At 40.3% G+C, this 20,708-nt stretch overlaps 2 protein-coding genes across 4 annotated transcripts in view; both read right to left on the bottom strand.

Annotated features, from left to right (window-relative positions):
* Nucleotides 1-880: 880 nt before the first annotated feature.
* On the bottom strand, nt 881-13,460 carry elf2a (E74-like factor 2a (ets domain transcription factor)). Of its 2 annotated transcripts, none has more exons than XM_041798120.1 (9): nt 13,165-13,460; nt 10,486-10,569; nt 10,044-10,329; nt 7,198-7,305; nt 6,318-6,434; nt 5,242-5,325; nt 4,838-5,030; nt 4,505-4,744; nt 881-2,377 (listed from the first exon to the last, which is right to left on the bottom strand). In XM_041798120.1, the coding sequence occupies exons 2-9, from the start codon at nt 10,558-10,560 to the stop codon at nt 1,813-1,815; spliced, it is 1,668 nt and encodes a 555-aa protein (XP_041654054.1). In that variant the 5' UTR covers nt 10,561-10,569; nt 13,165-13,460; the 3' UTR covers nt 881-1,812. The 2 variants fall into 2 exon arrangements, with proteins under 2 accessions (XP_041654054.1, XP_041654055.1); XM_041798121.1 differs by having other exon boundaries at nt 6,318-6,431.
* A 1,514-nt stretch (nt 13,461-14,974) lies between these two features.
* The window catches only part of mgarpa (mitochondria localized glutamic acid rich protein a), a 31,303-nt gene continuing 25,569 nt past the window's right edge, over nt 14,975-20,708 (bottom strand). The window contains exons 6-8 of one of the 2 annotated variants that reach the window (XM_041797147.1): nt 19,306-20,435; nt 18,147-18,193; nt 14,975-17,948 (exon numbers count right to left, since the gene is read on the bottom strand). In XM_041797147.1, coding sequence (XP_041653081.1) covers nt 18,158-18,193; nt 19,306-20,435 — 1,166 coding nt within the window. In that variant the 3' untranslated portion in view covers nt 14,975-17,948; nt 18,147-18,157. The remainder of the gene's footprint in view (nt 17,949-18,146; nt 18,194-19,305; nt 20,436-20,708) is intronic. The other variant, XM_041797148.1, reaches the window with a different exon arrangement.

Here is a 20,708-nt window from a genome sequence, read left to right as displayed (position 1 = left end):
GCTGTGGGGATGCTTCTCGGCAGCTGGCCCTGAAAGGCTTTAAAGGGTATAGGGTCAAATGTATGCAGAAAAATATAGGGAAATCCTGGAGGACAATCTCGTTCATAACAGTTTAAAGACAACAAGGTGAGTGTTCTGGAGTGGCTGAGTCAAAGCCCGCCCTCAATCCAGTAGACTTCCAAAGGGCTGTTCACACACAATCCCTGACATTGCGAACTGTTTTGCAAAGAATGGAGTAAAACCTCATTGTCCAGATGTGCAAGCCTTATTGAGATATATTATTACTTATTTCACTTTTTTTTTGTTAAATTGATAAAACTATGTAGAGGTCTGTTTTCACTTTTACATTAATGAGGTTTTGCCCTTTTTTGTCAAAAAAGTAAAATTATATTGACCATGATTGATTTATAAGAGGGTAAAACATCAAATGGGGTGAGTTCTTTTTATAGGAATTTTCAAATAGTTTACAGAGCTCAGTCCTTCTCTTTTGTGTTTCTTTCTTAATCCAAATACAAGTTTTTTTTTCATACAATATTTCTGCCAGAGTAGACTTAAGTTAAAGTAAAATTACAGGTTTAAAAATGCCTTAAAAAATATGGACATGTACAGAAAAACGCTTCAGACAAGAGCATCGACAGCAGACGTAACTACAGAGGTTACCTTAACGAGTATTAGCAGAGCACCTACCTGTGGCCAGACCTGTGCCTACATGTAGAATGAAAAACTCACTTGCCACTTCACTAAACACCTGTACAAGTGATCATTACCATGGATATGAAATCAGCCAGTCACATAATGGCAACCACTGCAGGCAAGTAGAAATGGTCAAGAGGATGCGCTGAAATTAAACAAAGCATCAGAATGAGGAAGAAAGGTGATTTATTGGTTGAGCCATGGTTGTTCGTGTCAGACAGGTTCGGTTGAGTATTATACCAATTGCTGATCTACTGGGATTTTCCTACACCTGAATATCCCAGTTGATCATTGAGCTGAGTTGATCTTTTGTCCGTAGCTATACGGTTAAGAGCTCTCAGTCACACTATCATGCCCTATTTCGTTCAGAACTGGGATTTGAAGCACTGATGAGCAACACACTACAGAAAATGTAATACAGACTTGTGACATACCTTTAAAGCAGGACTATAAATTAGGTTTTAGTAATAATAAGAGAGTGGATGAATGAAAACAACCTCAGACCGCTTTGTCACATTTGTTTTTTTATAATACATATTCCAGTAAAATCTACTTCATTACACTGATAGTACAAGAAAAAAAAAAATAGTATATTATACTTCAGATGTGGAGCACACAGTTTAGCTGTCTGTCAATGCAGACGTCCTTCCACTCCCTTTATGTGAACAGTAAAAAAGACAGACAGCTGATGGAGGGTGAGACAGTGCTGTGGAGGGACGAAGTCTGCAGTCGAACCTTCGACTGAGACAGAAACAAAGAGATGAGTTGAAACGATGTCCGGACTGAAACACACGGCTGAGTATCAAAAATGCTTTTTTACATTTGTGTTTACAACAAAGTCTGTCAGGCTTCTTATATTACATCTGATTACAAAAACAAGTTTTCATTTACAATCTAAGGCTGCTCACGTCCTCGGAGCTCAGACCCGTCTGTCTGTCTGTGTTTCTACAAGTCCCTTTATTCCTGTGTAGGGGCAGACGTCTCCGTGGCAACTGTCTGAGCCTATCAGAGAGCTCTGTGGCAGGGTGGGGGGGTTGGGATGCATCCTGCACTTCCTTAGCAGTGTCCACAGTCACTTCCTGTAACCCCCCGTCCCTCCCCCTCCTCTGGGTGGAGCTCTCAGGACGATGTGTTTTCTGCTGATGCTGCTGCTGGGCTGGAGGGGGGCTGAGCTTCAACCACCGCCTCTGATTGTACTACCACTGGATTGGGGGTCTGAGTGGGGGTTTTGGGGGGGGCAGGGGGAGGCTGGCTGACTTGGACAGAGAGCTGTGGCAGGGCCTGGGCCACAGCTGCTGGTTTAGCCAGGATGAGCTGCGGGGCGGGCCGACCCGTGGTGCTCAACTGGACTGTTGGGGCTGCGGCTGGTTTTACAGTGGCCTGCGCTATCGTCGTGGCGACAGGCTTAGCCTGGATGAGCTGTGTGATCTGGCCGGCTGGGTTGGCCTGCATGAGCGTGGCCAGCTGGTTTGCCGGGATGGTGATGATGGTGATCTTCTCTCCTGCTTTGGAGCCGGCGGGCAGCACAGTTGGCAGCGCCTGGATTACTAGTTTGGGTGGAGCACTGGCCGAGGCATTGGCTACTGTAACTGGGACTCCAGTGGTGGTGGTGAGGATGGAGGAGGAGTTTAACGTCACCTGACCCAGGGAGTTAGTCATGACGACAGGCATGGCTCTGATGGGCCTGAGGGAGGAAGAACAGAGATAATGAGCACATCGCTGCCATTTAAAAAATTATTACTCTATAATCAATTAGCCAATTGATAAGTCAATAGAACAAACAACCTAGTTAATATGCCTTGGGGTACTTGGCCTGGAGCAATTTAAACAAAATGTAGCAACATAAAGCAATTCAAAAAAATCTTTGGTAGCTCCACATTTATTTCAGAGAATCATTATATCATATAATTCTAGGAACCAAGCCAACCAGTGACTTGAATACTCATGACCTTTAAACATTTGATTGGGAGCGAAAACGGCGTTTAAAAATAAGGCAAAGGTACAAGACTGTATACAGAAATTTCCTAGGAGTGAAGGAACTCACAATATTCTGTGCACTGTAAAATGAAGAGTCACAAAAGTTTTTTCAGACTTTCAACATTTACACAGACCTTTTTTTACATAGATCTTTATTGTTGTGTTTATATTGTTAATAACAACTAAGTAATATTTATTAGTTTGTGCATCTAGAGTGTTTCAGAGTATCTGTATCGTATTTTGACGTATACTGTCATCATCAACAGCAGAAGTCTGTTGGTGCTGTAAATACTTCCATGGTCACAGAAGTTTCTGTGACACTCCAGGATTCTGGGTAATATTGTGGTTCTGCCCAAGATTGTGAATAAACCATGTTTACTTAAAACAAGGTTGGTGTCATGGGAACATAGTTCTTCTACAGGAGCATTATTTTACAAACAGGTAGCTCACAATACCGTAAAATCTGGACTAAAGTCCCCATGTAATACATGCCACAGTCTATTCTGTAGTCTCCCAGGTAATGAAATGTGTGATGGTGGTGGCTGCACTTGCAGTAATGACATCATGGCAAGTGTCACATAAACAAGTCAATCGACCAAAAAATAATCATAAAAAATCACAAGAAAGAACCAGACATTACAAATAAAGTTTTCAGAGCAAGGTCTCTTTTCAGCGGACTGTAGTCTGGATCTGGAACTCTGTTCCTCTATTATTTCATTCTGATGAGTGTTCGGATTTTCACAGGTTCAGGTTTTTGCTTTTGAGATCATCTATTTAGACCTGCACAGTTTCTTTTGTGTTTACATTAACTACACATAATGTTAGTCAGCCAATCAGATGCTTTATTCAGACAGGGCACTGCGGGTGAGGAAGGCGGGTGAGAGAGAACAGCCAGCTGCTTCAGAGACACACAGGGAAGTCAAGAAAACTCCAAAATAACAGAGAAAGTAAGTTAGGGGAACGTAGAGACACTGTGCTTTGAGATTATTTTTTCCACATGGAGTTTAAACATTTTTCAATATGCTCCCCATTATGATGTGGTAGATAATCATCACAAGTCAAAGCACATATCTTTGAACAACCACACCAAGAAAATAAATCAACCTAGAGCTTTATATGATTGATTTGTATTTAAATAGCCTGCAAAGCTGTTTTTACTAAACAAAGGAAAAACAAATAAATGATTTATTTTGATATTCATTAGTTTTGATTTATAATTATAATTGTATAATTACTTCCAGTTCATAAATATAATGTTTTCTGTGTTTATTATAAACTGGAGTATATCATATCACAGGTAAGATGATATAATATTGCAGATCTTTGTTTAGGAAATTTTGTATAGCGGAAATCGCAAATTTTAAATTCCTAAAATCAGATTTACGACTTTTTAAGTAGTTTTGTCGATATCTGATGTGCTGATATTTACTGATTCATTTCAGCTGATACAGATACTTAAATGTTTTTCAGACCCTGAAACATCAGTCCTTTGAACAAATTTTAAGGTTTGAGGATGAACAAAGAAACAAATTTTAGTCCTTACAACCCACTTCAAAGTTTAAAGAATGAGAATATATAAAGAAAAGACCTCAGCTGGCATATGTCTGTTGATCTGGCCTAAAACTCATGTATGGCCAAAATTTACAATCAATAAAAGCCGATATTTAAAGCCAAATATTGGATGCAAATATAAGCAGAAATTTTGATATCTATTGATAATTGTATATCACTGTTTTATGGCATTTTAAGGATCTGCAGGAACCCTGAGAGTGATTCTTCAACATAGCTTTAGACTTGTTAAAGGTACTAAGGCTGACAGATGGCAGATAGAGACCTTGTGGCAGCGTTGGTAGGTATGACAGTGACGTAGGTCTGCTGTGGCTGGGTTGCAGCGGGGGAGTGTGTGCCCACGCCTGCAGGGCCCTGCTGCGCGGACATCATCCCTTCGCTGTCCTCCACCTCTTCTCCATCCTCCTCATCCTCGATCACTCGGATGTTCTTGGGCATGTCTTTGAACTGGTAAGCCAGCCGCTGTCCCTCCACTTTTGCCAGGATGCCTCTCTGGTAATAATACCTGCACACACAGACAGCAGATAATAAAGGTGTGTTATAATACTTGACAGGCTGACAGTCGTACGCTGTGTTAGTGTGTGGAGAACAGGCTGACCTCAGAGCTCGGCCCATGGTCTCATAGTTCATGTCAGGCTTGTTCTTGTGTTTCCCCCACAGTTTGGACACGGCCTTTGAGTCGACCAGTTTGAAGATGCCCTTCTCTCTCTGCATCCACTTGATGTACCTGGGGCAGGTGTTTTTATCCTGCAGCAGCTCCAACAGGAACTCCCAAAGGTATGTGGTGCTACCTGGTAGACAAAGAACAACAATATGAAACACTGAGGCTGTGAATTATTAGAATAATTTGATTCTAGCTCTACTGATATGGACATTCATCATAAATTCACAAACTACACTTCGCTAGTATCTCAAGGATATTTTAGTTGTTTAATTGTAACTCCACTGTACTGCAGATTGATGTTACATTACATACGCTTTCATTTGAACACCTGTACAAACCTTTGCCCTCCCTCTGTCTCTTCTTGATCCCCAGGTCAAAGGAGCCGTTGGAGGCAGGCTGGTTCGTCTTTGGCTTACGTCCACCTGCACCCAACACAAACAAACACACACTCAGATGTAACTTCTGCTCTGATACAAATGCAGAAAAAACACCATCACTATCTCGCAAGCATCCACACACAATCACACGTGATGGGAATTTAAGTTCTTTTCAGTGATCTGGATCATTTAACTAAGCTCAGTAAGAATCAGTTCTGTCGGCTCCCAAAAAGCTCTTTATCTGGTACCCTACCCTTGAAACTTTTATTAAATCAACCAGATTTAGCAATGCTTGACCCATGATTGATGCATACACATTTATTCTACTGAAATTAGTAATTACAATCAAACCGAGCTTTTTACTTTGTCTCCTAAAGTTCACATGAAAGAGCCGCCTTTTAAAACCAACTCCACTTCATACGGCACATCATTTCTGCTGGCTGAATGGACGCAGATATCTACAGCTCTACATGGCGCAAAACAGTTGCACGAATTAAAAATCAGATCAGAATGGGAATATAAGCGCAGTGTATGCCTGGTATAGATAAAAGGTCAGTTCCTTTTTTTTTTTTTTTTTTTGGTGTGAAACATGTCATCAGGTGGGTGAAACAGAGGACTTCCGGAGGGGAAATAAGGTAAGATGCTATGATTTATGGTTCTAAAGTCATTTAGCTTTTTGTAATCTGTGCCTCTTCTTGTCATATACAACATCAGTCTCAGAGGGACAAAGCTTTGTATTAGAAACCTTGAGTTAAGGCCAATCAAGCTCAATCCAGAAAGCAAACAGATCGATGTCAGACTACTGTAGCAAGAATATCAGTTATCAATGAATTTGAGCGTCACAAGTTTATTACGTTTTCCATGCTATTTTAAAACATTCTCCATATTTGTGGTATTACCCGTGCAGAGCACCACCTCAGCTCATTGGCTTTTTCTCACAACAAAACTAAAACTCACACTTACCTCACAAAAAAAACATTGTTTGGAGCAGTTTATCTGAGAAAGATGTGTAAAATCAGACGTGCTGGGAGACTGACCTCCTCTCTTCTTCTTGGCAGCAGGTTCACACTCAGGAGGGATGGGGAAGGACTCTTCTTCTATGGGTCCACACTCCGTTGACACCTCCACCACCGTCTCCATCATCACATCTTCTGCTGAAATCAAACATAACACAGCAATCACACTCCTGCCAGGTCACAGCTTTGTCAAGGAGCACAAGTGTTTAGCTAACAGATACCATGTTTCTATGAAAAATTGGCAACCCTTTCTGGATAGATGGACTGTTATTAGGCAGCTATGTACTTAAAAATAATAAACTCTGTTTGTTCATACAGTGTGTATATGTTATCTTATTGTACAAGGTGCAGGCTGGTAACTCTGCCTTTGCAATTCACACTGGTGTCTTTGGTTTGTTTTGTCTGCTTTTTGGTTTGTGTCCTCTTGAATTGAACCCCTTGTCTGATAATCTTCAATAATGAGGGTATGTGGGCATATATGGTGGTGAGTTTTGTTGTTTGTTTGCCATAACTATACAAACAATAAGTGTTTTTGCCTGAACTTTACACTTTAAGTCCTTCAATAAAATACACTGGGAAAAGAGGTTGAAAGACTTTAAAATTGATCAATATAACAGCTGTTTATGCTGACAAAAAATCTTACTCTGTAAGAAAAAGAATATGAGTAGAAAAACAACTTCCTATGGGTTTACTCTGATCCTACCATCAGATTTTTTAAATTCCAAAAATATATCCCAATTAAAACTTATCAGAAGCACCCTTCATCCCTCATACAAACAAAGTGAATCACAGCAGAGGCTGTGTGTCTGTCCTATATTCACTGTCTTTAACCATTTCTTCTGATGCAGCTCACTGTGTCCAGTCTCTCTGACAGAGAATCGTGTAAAGATGCCGTGCTTACCTGTGTTTCGTTCATTGTGCAGACCTCCAGGAGACTCCATGTGCAGCAGAGCTTCAGCCGCTTCAAATGTTTTGTCGAAGCACACCATGTCCTGAGTCGTCATCTCCACTGAAGAGAGGAGCAGAGAGGAGGAGGTCAGAGCACAGAGGTCTGCACAAAACACATCATGGCTGAGGAGAGACGATATGACAACAGCAACAGAGGAACAACAGAAGCACAGAACGCCACTTCAACTATTTTGAAATGACTTCCTTGTTTGGGGTTTGTGGAGGCTGTCTGTCCCTCCCTTCCTGTTTCCTGTAAACTGTTGTAAAGTGTTAGACATCGTTCCAGCCAGCAGAGGGCAGTCTCCTACTGTCACACACATAACAGCCACTGATGGAGTGCAGACAGGAGTGTAGTCTCTGTAGTGTGGAGTATTGGAGACTATGAAGACGGCAATTAACAAGAGGGCCTTCTTATCTTTTCTTATTTCTTTTTCCCATTTCCCTCTATTCTTTTATGACTTTTATGAAGATAAGACAAATGGACTTTGGTGGAGCAAGGGCTCCACTACCATCGCTCACCTTTCTTGGCTCAGTTCAACCAACTTCCCAAATGCTGCATTTGTTTTTTGTGCAATTTTAGACAGTGTATGGGGGTTTGCCTTTTGATAATACATCAATAAATTACCCAATACTGGGTGTCTAGGACTTCAATTGTTGCTTTTAAGCTTTTAAACAGGTACTGAATCATCTAAGTTTTTACTACTAATAAAAATACTACTAATTAAAAATAAATAAATAAAATGATAATTCCCCATTCAGGCTAAACACTTCAAATAGATTATCTTGTGGTCAAAAAGCATGTTATTGTTAAAACTGACTCAGACTACACATTTTTTTTGGGTCGTACACTCTGCGACTTAAGTCTTGGGCAGCAGCCTGGCCACACTACAAGTCAGATCCTGACTCACTGACTGGCTCATTGTATGCTGACGTCGCCACTCCGTGACTGTAGGTGAGTTCACAGGTCGTCAGATCGAAGAGAATGAATCAGAGCCACAACAGAAACGCTGTGTGTAATTCCAGTGGTCCAATACTTTGAAAAGAAGGAAAAAATTGAAAAGAAACAATTATGGACCGACGTATCAAGAGGAGGACAATAAAGACCAGTGTTTGATGATGAGCTCTGACGTTGCAGCCAGGCCAAAATCTGGCTGAGTTTGTGTACTGTGAGACGGCCTTATGGGTTCTTACTTTAAACAGTCTTTTTACTGAGCAAAGGAGTTGAAATGTTTTTGTTGCAGTGGATCCTCTAAGTTATATCCACTTAAGATTTTGTTGCTTTAGGAAGAATAACTTTAATAATAGCTGTGTTCATTTAAATGGTCAAAAATAAAGTTGCTATTTTTTCAATTTCAGTTTTCAATCTGTTTGGCTTAGGGATCCTCCCTCAGGAAATTCTGACAACTAAAGCCTTCATTTATTACATTCATTTTTTATGATCCAATTTGTCACGAAATTGCATCTTTTTTAAAGAATAACTTGTTGAATTTAGAGAATATTTACATGTGTATTTCACACTCAAGTAAAGAAAGTGCCATCATTCACACATTGATGTAATGAGGGTCATGAAAAATGTAATGACCCATATTGTACTAAAGGGAGTCACTTTCTTAATTCACATTACATAGTCTTTTTTCCTGCTGTTTGTGAGATGAACCACTCCCACATTAACCTACAAAAAGTTGAGCTGTAAAAAATCAGCACTGATTTAAATGGTTTCATTGATAAAACCTTAGAAAAGGCCCAAGCATGTTTTTCTTACTAAAAGACCTTTGTGTAAACTGCCTAACGGTTTTATATTTTCAGTCAATATGTGCATATCTCAATTTGGCAGCGTCAGAGCAGACACAGCCTCGCCCCTCCCTGAGATCTTTGGCGTCCCCCCAAGGGGGTCCTGAACCCCAGGTGGGGAACCAATGCTCTGTAACACTTATTGTTGTGCCTCGAAAACACACGTTGAAGCCTTTGTTGAAAACACTGTAATCAAGACATGAGGACAATGAATATAAAATAATTTAACACCTGATGCTGCGCTCTGAGGGGGGAGGAAGGGAGAGGGAAATGTGGAAAGCAGGAAAAGCAAAACGGGAGTTTGATTGTTGCTCTGTGTAATTCTCTGATCAATCAATTATGTTTCTGAAATCCTTAGCAGTCTGCAATCAAAAACTGAGAGCTGTCTTAGTCCTGCAGGCTGAGTGTGCATTCGTAGATCTGGTAGTGACACTTCGTCACTTCTCCTCTCAGTGGAAAAAGTTTTCCCCCTTTTGGTTACCATACTGTGGCATCACAACATTGATGTGATGTCCTATTTGCAGTAAGGAACAACAATCTCACTGGGTGCTCTCTACTGAAAACGTGTTCTGCATTAAATAGTCTGTCAGATTTTGATGCAGTGTGAACTCTAACAGAGGAAACACAGTGCTTCAACATGAGTTTGTAGCTCACAATGGATGGTTAAGGGGAAAATGGACAGGCAGAAATGCTTTGAATCCCTACGATGTACTAACAGTTTTACTGTGTCTCTCTAGACTTTTTAGACTTTTACCTTTCAACATCGCTGACTGAGCCTTGGGGCTGTTTTACTCCAAAAAAAATAATACATGTACTATTGCACTCGCCACTGGCCAGACAAAGTCCGAAGAAACATTTACACTTATATTAACACAACAGAAACTTCACTGATATAGATGAGATTGTTTTACCTATCTTGCCAGGAAACATACTGATATATTTGAAATCTTGATATATTTCCCAGCCTTTTCCCAGAATAAAACTTTCAGAAGTCAGAATAAAACTCACCAGTCTCAGCCACCTCTGTGACCACCTCCTGCTCCTCAGCAACATCCTGCATTAGGTATGTCTCGTCATCGTAGACCAGGACCTGAGCAGAGTAGCACTCCTCTACCTGAGCACTGGGCACCTCCTCCACAATCACCGCCGGACAGCCCTCCTCCTGCAGCACCACGCCCTCCTCTTCCTCCACATCTTCTTCCACCTCCTCTCCTCCTTCCACAATCACTGCCTCGATTTCCTGCTGAACCACTTCCTCCTCATCCTCCTCTTCCTCAGCCAGCTGCTGTTCACACTGGACATGGTTTGAAAAAATGTGAGAGTAGGAATTTATCTCACAGGGTATCACTGCATCCCAGCTACTTAATACGCAACTACTGACAGGTCTTCAAAACTACTTAACCGACTTTGGTGAGGTGATGACAGCAAATTTTAGGATGCATAGGCTTACCTGCTGGGGCTCTTCCACCACGGTGACATACTCCACTATGTTTCCTCCTCCATCTGACACCACCACAGAGGTCATCACTCATTCCTATCACAATAAAAGCACAGGGGATCAGAGTATAGAAGATATCAGAGAAAAAGCATTCAGTGTTTTTTTCACTTGTGTACAAATTTGGCAATTGTTTGATTGCGTTTATGTAAATGGAGGTCATGTGGAAGCCCCATGGGCGCCAGCTCCCCTCATGACTTGGTCTCAGTAAAGTTGTGGTATTTTCTGTGAAGGAGGAACACAACTTAACTATCTTAAAGTCTTAGTTTATATCATTAAATACGGTATTATGTAATTCACCATCAAACAATTTATCAAATCATAACTTCTCAATTATGTTGCAGAAATAGTTTCATCTTCCATTATAGGAATGTATTCGCACTTCAGCCAAATGTTTAAGTACATGACAAAAGATGCTTTTCAACAGCAGGAACTTTCCCTTGGAACTAGGAACCTTTTGAGGAACTCTGTCAGCCCTTGTCCACCGAGCATGTTTCTGGGCTGGAGTCAGTGCCTCATCTTTTCAGTTCTGTTTTTCCAAAGCCAAAGAACTGGCTCTAGGCCAGAAAAAAAAACAGCACCAGTATGGCACCACCAACTCCTTGCGAGTCCAGGAGAAAGAACCCCTAGACATTCAACTTGTGGAAATGTAAGCTGGCTCTGTAACGGTTTTAGCTTGAACCAGCGGTAAACCAGCTCAGCACCAGCCCTGGTGAGGTTTGGTTGTATGAAGCAGGGTCTAAATTTAGTTCCGGGTTATTGATCTAGCCCTTGAAAGGTTCTAGCTTGGGGGTAGTACTTTGCAAAGGTCTAGGGAATTGGGGGGCAGGGCCTGTAGTGGTGCCAACACTGAAATGGCTTAAATAATCCCTCTTCTTGCATTGAGTGCATTTTGGGCATTTATATTGCTTTGTTACCAACGCTTGTCTCCTTTCAAATGCTGATAGCAATGCAACACAGCACTATTGAAAAAAACACAAGTTTAATCTCCCTCATACAAACAGGCTTGCAAAGTTGCAAAAATGAGGGTTGTATGACCTTTATCATCCTCTTAAAAGAAGGCTGGTCTGGGGAGGTAGAGCAGTTACTTTTATTGCTTCTTAATATGTCACTGGCCCTATTTGCATTATCTTCCCAGAACTTCAGGCCATGGTGGAAATTAAAACAATGTGCCACAGGAACAACTCCATTCCATGAACAGACTAGTTGGAACTAGAAGTTCCTGGTAATTTGATTGGAACAAACCTCAAGATATCTACTCTTGAATCCCCTCCATTCTTTAATACTCTCTGATATTCCACATGTTTACAATACAACAACTTGTTTTAATGAATTTAAATAAATAACATCACACGCGAGAAAGTGTTTTCAGACATCTGGACAATGTGCAGGAGTTTGCCGGTGATTTTGGGGCATCTAAGACTGAATATTGCCCAGTATTGGGTTCCAAAGACTTCTACAGAGGAGACACAATCAACTTAATTACAACAACAGCATCAGTTCTCCCTCTCTAATCCACCATAGTTTTTCTCCACTGTTCTCTTAACATCTACTCTTCATCACTTATTACTTTATATCCTGCTGTCTAGATCTATCTTATTGCACTCATAAACCTGTTTCGTTAATCGATACTAAATCTTTCTGCAGCAAAACTGTCCATACAAGGAAGCAGCATCATAAATTCTTCAAGTAACAGTAATCACCAGAGAACAAAAGCATTTATGAACAAGACAAGTGTATGCACTGGTCATTTAATTCATTCATTAATTATACTGAATATGTTTTAACATACTGTGTCTTTGAGTTGACTGCAGATCATACCAAGGTTAGACGGACGAGCATTAAGAACATATTTATTAAACGTCAATGTGGAAAAATGTGAAAGTGTCAAAAAGTGTTGCACAATACTAAAAGCGCACACAGCAACACAGTAACAATTATATAATGATGAAAAATGGAATGATTGTAATTGTGCAATTTAACTATTTAGCAAGAGTTTGCCTGGAAAGCATGACGGATCCGTTCCTCGTATGAAATAGACGTAGTCTTTTTAAGTTACAATACTTTTCGACACTACCGGACATAAAAACGACAAGAGATACCATAAGTTATCAAACTGTAGTCTCTAAACATGATTAAAGCATTGAATACCGCGACAACCATACATCACACACCGGGCGCTCTCACCACAAGCTTATGTTTACTTTCTGATCGGGTTTGCATCTCACTGAGTCTGCAGCTACAAACTCTACTGCTAGCTGACTAGCTAGCTTAAAGCTTCTGCTACTTAAAAAACAAGACAGAATCAACTTAGCCACAACTAAAGACGACATCTTTATGCACTTTTGGGTGCAACTTCACATTTTAGAACTCACTAAATCAATAAGCACCTACTTTTTTGGCAAGGAAGGGGTGAAAAACTAAATAACTTAGCATCAATGTTAATGGGCTACTTACTGAGCTGCAAACAGTTAGCACATAGCTAGCTAGCTGATATGTATACTGTAATTATCGTTACTTCAAGGAATTAACAGTAATTGGACTTCCAATAAGGAGATAAATAGCATTTGTATTGTGATTGGTTATCTGCCAGAGGCTGCTGATATATTCATGCAATAAGTTTCCTCCCCTTACCTTGTTTTGCTTTTGCTAGCGAAAAGTTAGCTCCTCGGCTGGCGTTAGCTCGGCCCTCCGTTAGCCAAGTTGACAAGGCCAAATCGCTTACTTCACTTGCATTTACACGTATTTGCAAGTCCTTCGTCTTTCAGGCATAGATTTGCAAACTTCTATCGACGTCTTTGGTTAAAACCTTAGGTAGGGGAGGCAAATGAAAGCCTTAAAGTAGTGCTTTGATCGCTGCTTTCGTTTTTTGCTATTCTGTAGCTTTCCGGCGCGCCGCCTCTCCGCTACAACAGATCCAGCGGGTCAGCGCGCCGTGACGTCACCACGACGACCAAGTCAACAATGAGCGAAACCTTGTAAGTACTATCAGACATGAAATAACCTCGTATCTCCTTTCCAAGACCAACAAAGATCATTCTGTCTGCTATATTACACACAAGTCTGATTAAGTCTATAACTATCCAATAAAAATAGGGTTATTATTTTCGTGTTGAAATATAGCTGAAATCAATACAAGATCAGTGCTAAAGAGGAGCCCTCATTGTTTTTACTCTATGTAAGTTGCAGAACAGAGTCTTTCTCTGAACACGTTTTGATGAAACAAAATTAAGTGATTAACAATTTTTGCATTTGTATATGTATACATACAACATCCCTCTGAAGCAGTGCTTCACTAAATCCTGGGCCTGAGCCCACTGGTGGGCCCTACAGGTACTGTAGGTGGGCCACGAAAGGTCATTTAATTAGCAAATAAATAAAGAAAGAAAGAAAGAATAAAAAATATACTGGTGTTTTGACTGATCATGAAATACTTCATTACACGTTCTTGTTTTATGTCTTAAAAGTACAGCCAGAATTTTTAACTCATGTCACCTTTTTATAATTTATTTTATCTGATGTATTTATTGGGGTTACGGTTAAACTGGTTTTGGATTAACTGGTGACAGTATTAAAAATTCTACTATAACACTAGCTTCTTGATTTTAAGAACTTCTTAGTATCTTCTAAGACTTCAATGGCATTAGGGAAGAGTTTGCTGGGCCACAATGTATGTTAACACTGATAAATATTACAAAAGAAAATATGAGCAACTTTGCAGATGTCTGATTAAAACAAAATAATGAAAACAAAATATTAAAATAATGAAAGTGGCTCATTAATTGTAATTTATGACCCTACAAACATTTTCTGAGTAATGGTAATGTATCTGAAAGCCAAGCATTGGCACCAAAATTCCCAGTTTCTGAGAAAAGCTTCTAAAATGCATGCTGACTATTGGTGGAATATTCATTCTTCTGCTACAAATAATTTTTGGTGATTGCATGCAATTTTAACTGCACAATCCACCAGTTAACTGTTTTGAATTTTTATATCGATTAAAATAACCTCCTAGATTTGAAGACACTGCAAGGCTGTTGAGGGGCTTGGATCTTCCCTTCTACTGCCAGGGGTCCTCAACAGAGAATTTCTTTGCATATTTAAAATCTATTGATACTATTTTATTCATTCTTAGCCCCTTATTGACATTAAAAAATCTTGTTTACATTCAATAAATGTCATTTTAAGACGTATACTACATATTTGATGCACTTCTATAAAGACAGTCTCTTGAAACCCCTAGGAGGATGAGGCCCCAGAAAGTACCTATTAACTTTAAAACTGCCCATGAGTACCTTTAATTGGTCTGGAAAGACATAACCACAATAAACCAACCCACAATGGAGCTAAATGATCTGTAGACAAGTGTGGACACAATGCATGTAAAGGGCTAGTTCTATTAATCTATTCATCAGTCCCCTAAGAAGAAAGAAACAGAGAAAAATCAAGTTTAATCCTTTTTTTATTTTGCAAAAACAGGAAATACAGTAATAAGTGAAACAGTCACAGTTTCTGACCTTTGTTGAGTCAAAGGCATTCACTCACATCCTATCATAGAAACCAACCAGGGAGCACCAAGAACAGAGTGTCTTTTTCTTAATCTAAATCCCATTTTCAAAATACATTCAAACACTCAGCTGCATGTCCTCCCTCTGTGATTTCAGGTCTATTTCAATAAGCGTACGCCAAGCTAACAAAGACAGAAAGTGGAGAGTAGAGTTGATCAAATCTGAAAGAGGAATGAAGGAAAAACAACGTGGATGACAGCAGAAGAGTAAGAGCGTTTCACACTGGAGACTTCCTTCAGACATACTGTAACACTTTCAAACACACGTTTCATGTCACACTAGCACACCAGTGTCACGACAAGTCAAACCTGCTGCAAGCCTTTAAATTAGACATCCACACAAGCGTGACTGCTCGAACATAAAACAAGTAAAGCTATTAGAAAGAACGTGATGCTGCTTATCCAACCATCCTCCAAATTGCAACATTGAAAGGACATATTTAAATATAAAGAGCACAGATCATCACTTTCCTTTCCCTTTAATATGGAGGATAAAGAGACTGCAGGACTTAAAACCTCTGACCATGATTGACTTGTTGTGAAAAAGAGATTTACGAGGATATTCTCAGTATATTAGACATTCATTGTTTTATATTCATTAGATTGTTCAGAAACACAAGGTCAAACTTGCCTAAAAAGGGAACTAAACACTGACTATTGAGATGATGCACAGCTCCCTTTGGGTCAAACTTTAAAGCATGTTCTATATCAGGCCACATCTTAATATTTACAATCAGTATGTTTACATGCATTATTAAGTTGAGCTATGGTTAAAGGCAATTTAACTGGACTACTTTCCCAGAAACATGGGCAGAAGCAGCTTCCTTTCACTGCCGTGTGGAGCTGAGACACCGGGCATCAGATTTGCCATCTATACTGAATGCAGCGTATGTTTCAGGTGGATTGTTTTTTTTTTTTGTTTTGTTTTTGTTGTTAGACACATTTGCACCATAAGCGAAGTTATCTACTGAGTAAGATTCTGGCCTGTGACTGAGGTGCCCCTACAGGATGCAGAGGTCATATTCTATATCAATATGCAATACCTACGAGGTTGACTCTCTGCTTTGTTCTTACCAGGAGACCCTCCTTGCCACAGGTTTTCTAGAGTTACTGCAGCTCTGTCATCAAGAATATTTACAATTTCAAAGCTGTAGTTTAACTATACGTAGGGTGGACCAATATACACATGCACTGTCAATTCTGTTGTGTATTTAACTTTATTAGAGGTGTGACTTCACCTGAACAACCTGGTTGGAGATCTATTGTCTTGTTCTTACCAATAAGGAAAGATTAGATTTTACTGTCCAACTCCTCAGTAGCTCCTCAGTACCTAAGGTAAACTTCAAATACTTTTACTTGAGTAGATTTATAGACCACTACTTTTAGTTAAGTAAACTTTAAACAGAGTAACTCTACTTTTACTTGCGTACAATAGTAAAACTTTTTCCACCTAGGTGTACAGCAGTAGAAAGTCTCTTACCCATCATGGGATTTTTTGTGTGCAATGTCACATGAAATCTATGAGCACTTAGACAACAACAGTAGGTCTGTTAAATATACTAACTTTACAATGCATGTAAATGTACTGACTGCAATGTGAACGCCCTGACTTTGTTTTCAAACAGCAGTAAAGGGCAAAAAGCTATTTCACAAACTTAAAGAAGGCCAAAATAGACGCATACTTTAGAGTTATCACTTTGTACAGAAATAATGCAGGTCAATTTTTGAGAGGCTAATGAACTGTTGAGAACAATGATGAACTTTTGTATAAGTGCAAGCACAAGTGCATCCTAAAATAAAGTAAAATATCATAATTCTTCCTCTTTATTTATTCTTCTCTTACACAGAAAGTTGACATTTGGACATTTTTCTTGACATAACTACACTTTTAAAATGTAAAGCACAGAAAACCTTCCCCTGTGAGCTTTCTTATGCCTGGTACTTATACAACACAATATCTGTTACCAGCATTTACAACCTTTCTGAACAATTTAATTTCACTCAGAAAATACAAGACCTCTCATTATTTCATTTCCCTTGCTGTGAAACCCTTTATTAATAATGAACTGACATTTTCCCATGGTTCCCTTTCAGTTTACCCTTTAAGAACCTAACAAAGCGATGTTAAATTTACAAATGCCTGCCTTTTTAATTTATACTGAATAAAATATATTCCCATCATGATTCAAGAGATCCCAAAAATCAACAATGCTTATATTGAAGTAAGTGGCTTTGGAGCTGTAACATCATTAAAATATAAGAAGAGGTCTGTCAGGTCATTGGAGACTGAAAACACAAGGAAAACTGAGGTAGCGATACAGCTACGGTACAAACCAGTGAGCTTGAGGTGTTCCTACAAAAAGAAACTAAAGTGAATGTTTCCAGCTTTTTTGTAAATAGAGAAAAGCAGAAGAAGAAACCTGAGGTCGGGTACGGTAGAAGATTGCTGGTGGGTTTAAAATGCCCCTCTGCTTTGATAACACTGAAGGTTCATATCACAAGTGGCTGGGCAGTGATCAGGTAGTGAGTATGGAGAAGTCTCAGGATTGGCTTTCAAAAAATTGCACAAGTGGCTCAGTTTTGTCTTCAGCAGTAAACAGCATTGAAATTCGGTGACAGTTCTACGGTTTTAAAATGACTGACCAAAGATCTGCTCAGTTATGGATGTAGAGTTGGAGTGGAGTGGAGTGTCACAGAAATGGGCAGGAGATGATCTAAACACTAAATTATGTGCATCTTTAAACCGGAGAGACATCTTGACCTGGTGTGTTTTTACGGATGAAAGACGGAAAGTGTTGGAGAAAGGCACATCCTCTTCTTCTGGTGAAAGACTTCATTCAGGAGCCGTTTACTGTGATAGAGGACACAAAAAACAAACATCAATTTTCCTGTAAATCTGAGACTATTCCAGTATTTCTTCAGTATTTAAACCTGAGTATAACAATGAGGATGCGATGTTCATTTGTTTTTTTTTTAATGCATCTTTTTTTAAGCAATCTTTACCACGGCCTATTCTGAATGCACGGTTTAATAATCAAAGGCTCAGTACCTTGATTGGAACTACTGCATTTGCATCCTAAGAAGACGTCGCCTACCCTGAACAGCAAAGTTCAGAATCCAAGTTAGACTTATTTTTAAAAGAATTTAAACAAGCATGCGTTATATTTATGTGTGTTGTTATCATCTCCAGTGCCCTCAAAAAACAGTCACATAGAGCCTGACTGATATAATCTGGTCCATATTGGGGGCAGGGGTGGGTACGTTTTTAGAGTTGGGAACCAGAGGGTCGCTAATTTAAAAGGGATATTTTGGCACCTTTGAAGTTGGGTTGTATAAGGTACTTGGTAATAGTAAATTTATCAGCCACAAGTGATCCAAGTCTGTGTTCCCCTTTTTTAATTGGAGCTCACTGTTGGTCCTGGCAAGGAAGCAAGGATATACAGCACTATAGAATGTAGTGAATGTAGACTGTGAAGAAAAAAAATGAGGTCTTTTATTTCTCCTGTGTTTGGCGCCATTTAACTAAGCAACAAATAGGCTACATACTCTTCAGCACTAATCAGCTGTTTAGCTTGTTCACACACGCTGAAGTACACATCTTTACTTAAGCCTCAAGTCACATTTGTCTTTTAGCATGCCATTTTACAAAACACCAATTTCACAATTTTCAATATGTCTATAGGAATCTACTCAACTATAATTTGCTTAATAAGACATTTGGGGGCTTTCGACTTGCTGTTGGGGCCAGAAGTCCATCCAGGGATATATTTGTTTAATTAAAATCTATTTTGATAATTGTTTATCCATCCTTATTTGCATTCAAATCACTTCTTTATCACTCAAGATAATTTTAGGTGTATACCTCATATTATATGCACATGTATAGTGACTATATTTTAAGGCTCCTTGGGGAGCAAGGCCCGAGATTTGCCTTCCTTTGGCTAATAATAAAAGTGGGTAAGCGTCCAACAGTAAGCCAGTCTGTGGTTGTTTACAGACGTGCCAAACAAAAAAAACCAATCGTAAAATCAGCCAGGATCACAGCTACCTCAGACACATTTTCCAGCACTTGTTTTAAAAAGCTTGCATCAGTCAGGCTCTATTTCAATAAGCAATAGAACATAAAATATGAGAAATGTGCGTGTTAGTAAAACTCAAAACAGAAACTTCACCTAGCCTCTGCAACTCTAAAACCAAAGTTATGATACCTCAGAAGAAGGGGCATCATCTTCATCTGGAGCTGGGATGATTCTACCAGTCATGGGGCCCACTCCCAGCACCTTTGGCCGATTTTCCGCTCTAGGTGCACCTTCCAGGACCACGACGATGTACTCCCTTTTAGGAGCTTCTGCCTCCGCAGGAGCTGCAACTGCCTCTTCAACCACAGCTGGCACTGCTTCTACAGCGGGGGCTGCTGTAACCTCTTCCACAACTGTGGTGGTAATAGTTTCCTCGGCTGGAGCAGAGATCACTTCTGTCTCTACTGGTGCTGGTGTCTCTTCTACTGATGCTACCTCAGCTGCTGCAATAAGTGCCTCAACAACTGGTGCAGGAGCCTCTTCAACCACAGGGGCAACTTCTACTGATGCAGGAGCCTCTTCAACCACAGGGGCAACTTCTACTGGTGCAGGAGCCTCTTCAACCACAGGGGCAACTTCTACTGGTGCAGGAGCCTCTTCAACCACAGGGGCAACTTCTACTGGTGCAGGAGCCTCTTCAACCACAGGGGCAACTTCTACTGGTGCAGGAGCCTCTTCAACCACAGGGGCAACTTCTACTGGTGCAGGAGCCTCTTCAACCACAGGGGCAACTTCTACTGGTGCAGGAGCCTCTTCAACCACAGGGGCAACTTCTACTGGTGCAGGAACTTCTTCCACTACGGGGGCAACCTCTACGGGTGCAGGAGCCTCTTCCACTACAGGTGCAACCTCTACTGGTGCAGGAGCCTCTTCCACTACAGGGGCAACTTCTGCTGGAGCCTCTTCAACCACTGGGGCAACTTCTGCTGGTGCAGGAGCTTCCTCTGCAACTGGTGCAGCCTCTACTGGTGCAGGAGCTGGAGCTTCTTCTGCAACTGGTGCGGGAGTTTCTTCAACCACTGGCACAACCTCTACTGGTGCGGGTGCCTCTTCTGCAACTGGCGCAACCTCTACTGGTGCAGGAGCTTCTTCTGCAACTGGGGCTACTTCAACTGGTTCAGGAGCCTCTTCTGCAACTGGTGCAACCTCTGCTGGTATGGATAACTCCTCCCCTTTGGCCTCTTCAACAGCTGCTGCCAAGTCTTCTTTTGCCTCTTCTATCTTCGGTAACTCTAGAGTAGAAGCAGCTGCCAGCAGCACTGCAACACAAAATCCAGCCATCCAAACATCACTGATGCTCAAGTCAGATGTTTTTTTTTTTTTACACAAATTAAAACACTTGCGATGACCAGCCAAGGTACGTCATTGTGAATTTGTGAGAATATACTAGGAAAAGAAGATTTTGTGCCACAAAAATATAGTTGCTAGTGACTTTCATGCATCATGTGAAGAACAGGACGATAAATAAAGAGAAAAAAGATAGCAGTTGTGTTGAGTTAGTTAAAGTGGACATTAGTGCAGTAACATAAGAA

This window comes from Cheilinus undulatus, linkage group 10 (assembly GCF_018320785.1).
Source record: "Cheilinus undulatus linkage group 10, ASM1832078v1, whole genome shotgun sequence".
NCBI classification, from domain to species: domain Eukaryota; kingdom Metazoa; phylum Chordata; class Actinopteri; order Labriformes; family Labridae; genus Cheilinus; species Cheilinus undulatus.
Note: the sequence above shows the minus strand (reverse complement) of the source record. Positions and strands in the feature narration are given on the sequence as shown.